This window comes from Pongo pygmaeus, chromosome 21 (assembly GCF_028885625.2).
Source record: "Pongo pygmaeus isolate AG05252 chromosome 21, NHGRI_mPonPyg2-v2.0_pri, whole genome shotgun sequence".
In the NCBI taxonomy this organism is placed as follows: Eukaryota; Metazoa; Chordata; class Mammalia; order Primates; family Hominidae; genus Pongo; species Pongo pygmaeus.
The window spans coordinates 59192610-59201373 of NC_072394.2; the positions used below are offsets into that span (position 1 = coordinate 59192610).

An 8764-nucleotide genomic window follows, 5' to 3' on the forward strand; every position below is an offset into this window, starting at 1 on the left:
TACTCTTGGGGCTTTCATTGGCTCCACGTGTGGCTCTCAGAGTCCCCTCTCTGCTGCCTCTTGACCAAGGATCAAAGTTTCTCCTAAAACTCACTCTCTTTAACTCAAAGAAAATACCATTTATTTCACAAAAAGAAAAATACAGATTCATTGTTAAGAGTGTGTGTGTGATCTTCTGCTCTAAGTAGCGTCAAGGGCGGCTGACAGGCTCCCATCCCGGCTCTACGTGGGACAGCCACTCAGGTTTCTGTGCCCGTTTCCTCCCCTGGAACACAGGCCCTGCCTCATCAGGACAATCTAAGTCATTCACGGGGCTGGGACCAGTGTCTGCGACAGAGCAAGACAGTAAATGATAGATGTGTCGTGCTGTGTCTGCTTTGCTGGAGTTGGCAATTAAGATGATGTCCGCCAGCACTCACACAGCCAGCAAGAGAACGTCTGGGACAGAGTGACTGATGGGCTTCCCTTCTGAGGATGCGAAGTTTAGAATCATCTTTATCCCAACCCTGACAGTTTTGGCTCTTCATTTTTCTAGCAACAAATGAGAGCTCTTCTGGAAAAGCTGGGAAGCCTCCGTGTGGAGCCACAAAGAGGTCCATCGCTGACAGTGAAGAATCAGAGGCCTACAAGTCCCTCTTTACCACTCACAGCTCCGCCAAGCGCTCCAAGGAGGAGTCTGCCCACTGGGTCACCCACACGTCCTACTGCTTCTGAAGCCCGCACTGCCACCGCTCCTGCCCCAGAGGGTTGTTTAGTTTCCACATAGGCAGGTCGCTGTGCGCCTCTGAGTGCACTGCTGTGTGTTCTCTCTATAGCTCTGTGTCATAAAGCTGTCCTGGCCAGCCTTCGAGCTGGTGTGGCCACTCTTGCTGTGAGGCGTGTGGGTTCCAGGGGGGACATGGGAGGGGCTGCACAGTGGCCCGAGGTCATGCTTGCTTCCACCTGCAGGTGCATTTGGTCCTTTCCACGGCCAGGAAGCCCTGTGGGCTGCACTCTTTACGCTTGCAGTAACAAGAGACTCCAGAGTCCTCACCAGTGCAGAGTTGGCACATATTAACTAAAATTCTAATGATCTTGCTACCAGCAATAAATCAAGTAGGCCAAGTGAGACTGGGCTTTAGAAAGGATGGATTTCAAATACACTGTGCCCACTAGAAGCTTTGAAGGGCCTCGTCCCTCTGCTACAGCCCTGGGAGGAGCCAGGATCCTTGGTGGTCTAGCTAAATAGTGTTAGGGGAGTGTGCCCGATCTCATCATTTCGAAGATAGCAGAGTCTTAGTTGGACACCCAGTGATTGGGTTCAAAAATAAAGCTGGTCTGCCTCTTCTCTCCTCTGTGTTTTTATCTTTTCTACCTTCTGCTCATGCTTGGGTAAGAACATTGCAGCCGTTGCATTGGTGATTATAGGAGTCATTCCATGAAGTCGGAGGAACCCACCCTTCTCTCCTCCAGCAGATGGTAAAGGGAGAATTGTACCCAAAAAGAGGTGCATTTTATCTGCCTATAAGGTGTGTTGACGTCAATAGTTAGTGAAACTTCTCATGAGAGTCCTAATGAAGAACCAAGAGCCCCAGGCCTCTGCGTGGCTTTCTGCACATGGTGATATGACTGAGATAGTGACTGGTTCTCTATACAGACCCCGGGGCCCTGGGTTTCCTTCAGAAGCAGAAGGAGCTGTGGGAGGTGAATGGTGGGAGGTGAGCAGGCAGGTTCTGTGGGAGACACAGACACGTGGGCAGAACTCCAGGGAGAGGCCAGCAAGGGAGAACCATGTGTGGCCCTGCTTTTTCTCAAACCCTGTGTGGTTCCCGGCTTCACAGTGATGGGAAGGTTTGGCCCTAAGGATATTTTGACATTGTGAGTATAGAGCATTTTAATAAAAATTAAGTGATGAGTTTTTGTCATGGACTTTTCCAGAACAAACCTGAATTAGCCATTTAATTTCCCCAATTTTCTGTATAGCCAGATTCAACCATTTTCTCATTGTTTTTATTTCCCTTTTTCTTTCTTTTTTGTTTTTTTTTTTTTAATTTTGAAACAGGGTCTCACTCTGTCATCCAGGCTGGAGTGCAGTGGCATGATCTGGCTCACCATAGCCTTGACCTCAGCCTCCCGAGTAGCTGGGATTGTAGGTGTGCACTACCGCACCCGGCTAATTTTTCTATTTTTTGTAGAGATGAGGTTTCGCCATGTTGCCCAGGCTGGTCTTAAACTCCTGGGCTCAAACAGTCTGCCCACCTCGGCCTTCCAAAGTGCTGGGATTACAGGCGTGAGCCACCCTGCCTGGGCCCCCTTTTCATTTTGTTAATTTATTTTTACAACAGTCAGTTCCTTCTTCAGTTGGTTAACACTATTTTCTATCACTGTCTCTTCTTCCCTATTTTAATTTTACTGAGAAAACTTGATCAATCCTTTTAGTCACATTTTACTAATTATAGCTTCTGCCATCGTGAGGCATTTTTTTTCTTTTAATGACCATTATTTTTACCAGGTTCGGTTTTCTTAATGTTAGCCTGAATCAGTTTTATTTTGCATTGAGTTTATTGACTGTGTCCAGTTTTTTCTGGTAACTGAGTCACAGCATCCTCAACACAAAAATTTCAGCATCTCAAAGTCCTCTGCTTTGGGCCTCTCTGAAATAAACAGGCTGTGGGCCTCCCTCCAGCTGCCCTTAGTACCATCCACGCAGGAGGGATCAGGGCTTCCTTGGAGATTTCTAGCCAGCCTTTAATATTTTGCTAAGGCACCACTCTTCAAGGCTCCTGGCCAGCGTGAGGGAAGAAGGTATCCATGATCTGTGCTCCTGCTGGGCATGAGGCCTCAATACACCAGCGGCTGGGGAGGGCTGATCATTCGCATTATTTTTAGGGCTCACTGAGTAGCCAAGCACTTGACAGGCTTCTTCCCCTGGGACTCCCCAGCCACCCAGTGCAATGTGAAGATGGCCATCCCCAACTTTATAGGTGAGGCGCCTGAGGCCCAAAGCAGCAAGGTGAATGACGGTTCTGCCTGGTCACACCACACCTTCTCCCCATTCAGTCATTACCAAATGAAGGAATCAGTGGCAGCTGGAGCAGGCTCCCACCCAGGGCGCCAAGAGCACGGGTTCAGGTGCTGTGCCCAAGAGGAAAGTGGGGCATCTGCTAGCTCTCCCTCCTCCGCCGTCCACCTCCAGGACCCAAGCTGCTTTCCACCAAGGAGGGAGCTGGGAGGAGAAAATTGAAAAGATGTTGAAATTCTGCAAAATGGCATCTATTCAATTTCCAACAGTATCGGGGGAACCAGCCCCCAATATTTCAACGTAGGTTCTTTTCTATTTTCCCTAAGTGTTGGCCGGTCTGAGAAAGAAAGTACAAAAGAGAGAAATTTTACAGCTGGGTCCCTGGGGGTGACATCACATCGGCAGGTTCTGTGTTGCCCCCAAGCTGCAAAACCAGCAAGTTTTTATTAGCAATTTTCAAAGGGGAGGGAGTGTACGAATAGGGTGTGGGTCACAGACATCACGTGCTTCAAAGGCAATAAAATATCACAACGCAAATGGGGGCAGAGCAAGATCACAAGTCCAGGGCAAAATTAGCATTGCTGATGAGGTTTCATGTCCCACTGTGCACACATTGTCATTGATAAACATCTTAACAGGAAACAGGGTTTGAGAACAGACAACCAATCTGACTAGAATTTCACCAGGCTGGAATTTCCCAATCCTAGCAAGCTTGGGGGCGCTGCAGGAGACCAGGGCATATTTCATCCCTTATCTACAACTGCATAAGACAGACACTCCCAGAGCGGCCATTTTAGAGACCGCCCCCTGAGAATGCATTCTTTTCCCAGGGCTGTTCCTTGCTGAGAAAAAGAATTCAGCGATATTTCTCCTATTCGCTTTTGCAAGAAGAGAAATATGACTCTGTTCTGCCTGGCCCCACAGGCAGTCAGACCTTATGGTTATCTCCCTTGTTCCCTGAAAATCGCTGTTACCCTGTTCTTTTAGGATGCCCAGATTTCATATTGTTCAAACAAATGTTTTACAATTTGTACAGATAACGCAATCATCACAAGGTCCTGAGGCGACATACATCCTCAGCTTACGAAGACGACGGAATTAAGAGATTCAAGTAAAGACCGGCATAGGAAATTATAAGAGTATTGATTGGGGAAGGAATAAATGTCCATGAAATCACAATTTATGTTCTTCTGCCGTGGCTTCAGCCGGTCCCTCCATTTGGGGTCCCTGACTTCCTGCAACACCACAGCACTTCATTTCCAACAAATGAAATGGAAGCTGTGCCAAAATGAATGAAAGAAGTGCCACCCCACCCCAGGCCCAGACAGAAGTTTGGCTCAAAGATCTGGTCTGCTTTCCCACTGGTCCTGCTCTACTGGAGAGTGCTCTAGACTTTTGAATACATATAGGAAAAAGTGATTCCCATAAGATGTGAATATTTCCAAATAACAAAATCACATGTGGCAAAACTTCTGAGCATTTCGGTTGTTTGGGGCCATTCCTGTAAACCACGTCTGTTTGCCCCTTACTGCTCCATCGCACCACAGCCACCAAACTTCCCAGCCGACTTAAGACACGGGCTGGCTGAGCACTGTGGCTCCCCGTCTGCAGTCCCAGCACTTTGGGAGGCCGAGGCAGGAGGACTGCTTGAGCCCAGGAGTTTGAGACTAGCCTGGGCAACACAGGAAGACCCTGTGTCTACCAAAAATGAAATAAAAATTATCCAGACCGTGTCTCTACCAAAAAAAAAAAAAAAAAAACTAAAAATTATCGAGGCTGCAGTGAGCCAAGATCATTCCACTGCACTGCAGTCTGGGTGACACAGCAAGACCCTATCTCAAAAAAAAGACACAGGCTGTGTATGGACATGGGGGCCCCTGAAAATAATTAGCCATCCCTCAAAGCTGCTGGAATGGGGAAGACTAGGGACAGGGAGCAGCGTGATGCCAAGGACAGGCCTCCAAACTGAGGTCACAGGGTGGCCCAAGGCCCTGGACATCAGGGCAGGCTGCCTCTACAAGTGGGCGTAATTCCAGGCAGTAGCTGCTGAGCCGAGTGGGCCCCTGCAAGAAGAGAAGTGCCCGTCTTCTGATCACCCTGGAGATTTGCATCTCTCCATCCTGCCCAGACAGTCTCTGGCAGGAAGCCCCACTCCCCCGCCGACACTGCACCACGATCATGGAGGAAGAAGCTGTGCAGCACAGCCCAACACCATTTTCCCCTTTCGGTTTTCTAGAATAGTCTTGCAGAACTATTTTTTGGTTTTTTTTTTTTTTTTTGAGAGAGTCTCACTCTGTTGCCCAGGCTGGAGTGCAGTGGCACCATCTCAGCTCACTGCAACCACCACCTCCTGGATTCAAGCAATTCTCCTGCCTCAGCCTCCTGAGTAGCTGAGATTACAGGTGTGCACCAAAACACCTGGCTAATTTGTTTTTATTTTTAGTGGAGACAGGGTTTCACCATGTTGGTCAGGCTGGCCTCAAACTCTTTGACCTCAGGTGATCTGCATGCCTTGGCGTCCCAAAGTGCTGGGATTACAGGCGTGAGCCACTGCCCCTGGCCATAGTCTTGCAGAACTACTTTGTCATTCCACAGAGCTCAGTAGTTTAAGGCACAGCGAAGGTGCCCAGCTGAACTTTGATTATTTCCTATGCAGCATAAAGTTCTGCTCCTCGGGAGTAAATCTGCAAATCAGAGCCTTCCTCAGGAAGATAGCTCTACAGATGGCCCAGGGGAACAAGTACAAGCCGTGCATTCCAGCTCCCAGGATTTCTTGTTTCATGTCATTTTAAAGAACTCATGGTTTTGGGTATACTGTGGAGTCCTAGGTTCATTCCCAGCCTTGGCCTCAGTTGTCAAGCCAGCTGTTCCTTCTCACTTGGGGGATTCAGCCCCTTCCCATTTTACCCACCAACTCCTAATCGTCTCCCCTGCTCTAGTCAACCATCTTTTTCTGGAAACTCTTCCTGCATAACCTAGTTTAGAGCAGTCCCCTTGTGCTAGTGTCTAAAGCTTCCTGTTCTTATCACAATTTTAATCAAAGTACACTCTCTCTCTTTTTTTTTTTTTTCTTCCTGAGATGGAGTCTCACTCTGTCGCCCAGGCTAGAGTGCAGTGGTGCGATCTCAGCTCACTGCAACTTCTGCCTCCCAGGTTCAAGTGATTCTCCTGCCTCAGCTTCCCAACTAGCTGGGCCTACAGGCCTATGCCACCATGCCGGGCTAATTTTTGTTTAGTAGACATGGGGTTTCACCATGTTGGCCAGGCTATTCTCGAACTCCTGACCTCAGGTGACCCACCTGCCTTGGCCTCCCAAAGTGCTGGGATTACAGGTGTGAGCCACCACACCCGGCCCAAAGTATACTCTTAACCCAGGGTGGGCACACACTGCTACGATCAATGATGGTGTGAGGTAATAGTGAGTTGTGGGGACTGTGGAGGGAATATGGCCACCGAAAGGATGGTTTCACTTGGCTGCAGCAGAGAGACTGGTTCCATGAGGGTGTGCACCCATTGTTTCTGGACCTCCCATATTTTCAAAGGAAGCCAGAATGTGGAGTTTTAAAGTGAAATGCCCCCCAATATTTAAGTACTGACAATTTTTAAAAACAATGTAGGCCAAACAAAACGCATAGGTGGGCCGGGCGCAGTGGTTCATGCCTGTAATCCCAACACTTTAGGAGGCCGAGGCAGGTGGATCACCTGTGGTCGGAAGTTCGAGACCAGCCTGACCAACATGGAGATACCCTGTCTTTACTAAAAATACAAAATTAGCCAAGCGTGGTGGTGGGTACCTGTAATCCCAGCTACTCAGGAGGCTGAGGCAGGAGAATGGCTTGAACCCGGGAGGCAGAGGTTGCAGTGAGCTAAGATCACACCATTGCACTCCAGTCTGGCCAACAAGAGCAAAACTCCGTCCCCAGAAAAAACAAAAACAAATTTTTTGTTTGTTTAGTTTGAGCCACATAGGTGGCTCCGAGTTTGTAGGTAGCCTGTGGTTTAATACCTTTCTCTCCCATTTAACTCAGCTCCACGGGGCACATGGCATCTCCCTCTGCTCATCACAATGTCTGGATCAAACAAATGAAAAACAAAAACACGATGGCCTCTCCCAGCAAAGCTCCAGGGTTGGAAAGAGTCCCCTGGCAGGGAATTGGCACCCCGTCGTGCCCATCCTCTCTCTCTGACTGCCTGCTGGAAATGCCCCCATCTCCCTTTGAGTCCTCCTCCCGGGCGACCCCTGTGACCTGTAACCTCTGTCCTGAAATCATCACAATGGCCAGGGTGGCCTCAGCTCAGGGCCTCTGTGACATCACCAAGGACCTGGCACCAGATGCCCAGTCTCCCAGTTGCGAGGGCAAGCAAACCCATCATGAGCAACTCCTGTCCCCATCTCTGCTCACCATGTGGACGCTGAAATCGTCCCTGGTCCTGCTTCTGTGCCTCACCTGCAGCTATGCCTTTATGTTCTCTTCTCTGAGAGAGAAAACTAGCAAACCCCAGGGGAAGGTGCAGTACGGAGAGCACTTTCGGATTCGGCAGAATCTACCAGAGCACACCCGAGGCTGGCTTGGGAGCAAATGGCTCTGGCTTTTGTTTGTTGTTGTGCTGTTTGTGATACTGAAGTGTCAAAGAGACAGTGAGAAGAATAAGGTAAGGATGGCTCCATTTTTTTACACCATATTGATTCAATCTCAGGAGTCTCAGGGAAACGGATGTTCTAGTGAGTCTAGGCAGCACCGTTGGGTATAATGAACCGACCTCATGGTCCTGGGCAAAGTTGGCAAATTCACTTCCTGATGTATCCTTAGTGAAGACAATAGTCCCCAGATCCACAGATACTGGGACAAACAGTGGAAGGTGACCTCTGCTTACTGGCTCACAGATTTTCTGGTTAGATGGATTTTTGCAAATGTAGGATAGATTCAAGAACTTATGGTGTGTTTCAGGTCAAAATTATTCACAGGGCCAGATTCACTATCCCCTGTTTTTTAAATTCTTGCTAGTGTTTGACTTACTACAAAATCCTGAGCTAAATGGAAATGGTATCATTATTCCAACGAAATATGAGACTTGTGCTGAAGAGATAAAGGTGTAAGGTAGTTTGAGCTGGTCCTCAAAATGACCACAAACAACTCTTTCAGGTAGAAAGGGAAGGGGAGAGAAAGTGTGTTCTCACCTAGAAAGACCCAGCACTTCATAATCCTGTGCCCAAACTGATGAGAGCAGAGATCGGCAAACCCTTCCTGTAAAGGACCAGGGAGGGTGTGAATATTTTCAGCTTTGTGGGCAGTATGGTCTTCCTTGCAACTACTCAAGTCTGCTGTTGTAACATGAACACGTTGTAACATGCTGGTTTTGTCAAAACCAGCAAAATTCACAATATTACTGACCTTGAGTATCTTTCTTGACAGGAGCAGAGTCCTCCTGGCCTTCAAGGTGGCCAATTTCACTCTCCATTAAAGAAAAAAAGAAATGCTTCCCCCAACAAAGACTATGTATTCAATACCTTAATCGAACTCGAGGTGGAGCTTATGAAATTTGTGTCCAAAGTGCGGAATCTTAAAGGTGCCATGGCAACAGGCAGTGGCAGTAACCTCAGGCTTCGAAGGTCAGAGATGCCTGCAGATCCACAGCATGTCACGATCTATGACATATGGGGAGAAGAAAGCTATAGCTGAATGGATTTGTGTGTCAGGAGAGAAAAAACTTGCATGTTGACAAACTGTATGCAAACTAATAAAACTATTCTGAAGAAAAGAA

The 8764-nt window shown here is 48.1% G+C and overlaps 3 protein-coding genes across 5 annotated transcripts in view; 2 read left to right on the plus strand and 1 right to left on the minus strand.

Moving 5' to 3' along the window:
* The window catches only part of RTF2 (replication termination factor 2), a 55059-nt gene extending 53732 nt beyond the window's left edge, over positions 1 to 1327 (plus strand). Inside the window, exon 9 of the mRNA XM_054466803.2 lies at positions 536 to 1327. Within this exon, the coding sequence (XP_054322778.1) occupies positions 536 to 714 (179 nt within the window). The 3' untranslated portion in view covers positions 715 to 1327. The remainder of the gene's footprint in view (positions 1 to 535) is intronic.
* LOC129021434 (beta-1,3-galactosyl-O-glycosyl-glycoprotein beta-1,6-N-acetylglucosaminyltransferase 7) overlaps positions 1 to 7219 on the minus strand; it is a 35109-nt gene extending 27890 nt beyond the window's left edge. The window contains exons 1-2 of one of the 3 annotated variants that reach the window (XR_008496066.2): positions 7008 to 7115; positions 3047 to 3205 (exon numbers count right to left, since the gene is read on the minus strand). The gene's annotated coding sequence lies outside the window, so the exon portion shown is untranslated. Of the gene's footprint in view, positions 1 to 1886; positions 3206 to 7007 lie in introns of those variants that run through there. The other 2 variants (XR_008496065.1, XM_054466802.1) reach the window with 2 other exon arrangements.
* LOC129021436 (protein FAM209A) lies at positions 3216 to 8764 on the plus strand. Its single transcript, XM_054466804.2, has 2 exons — positions 3216 to 7654; positions 8416 to 8764. The coding sequence occupies exons 1-2, from the start codon at positions 7043 to 7045 to the stop codon at positions 8680 to 8682; spliced, it is 879 nt and encodes a 292-aa protein (XP_054322779.1). The 5' UTR covers positions 3216 to 7042; the 3' UTR covers positions 8683 to 8764.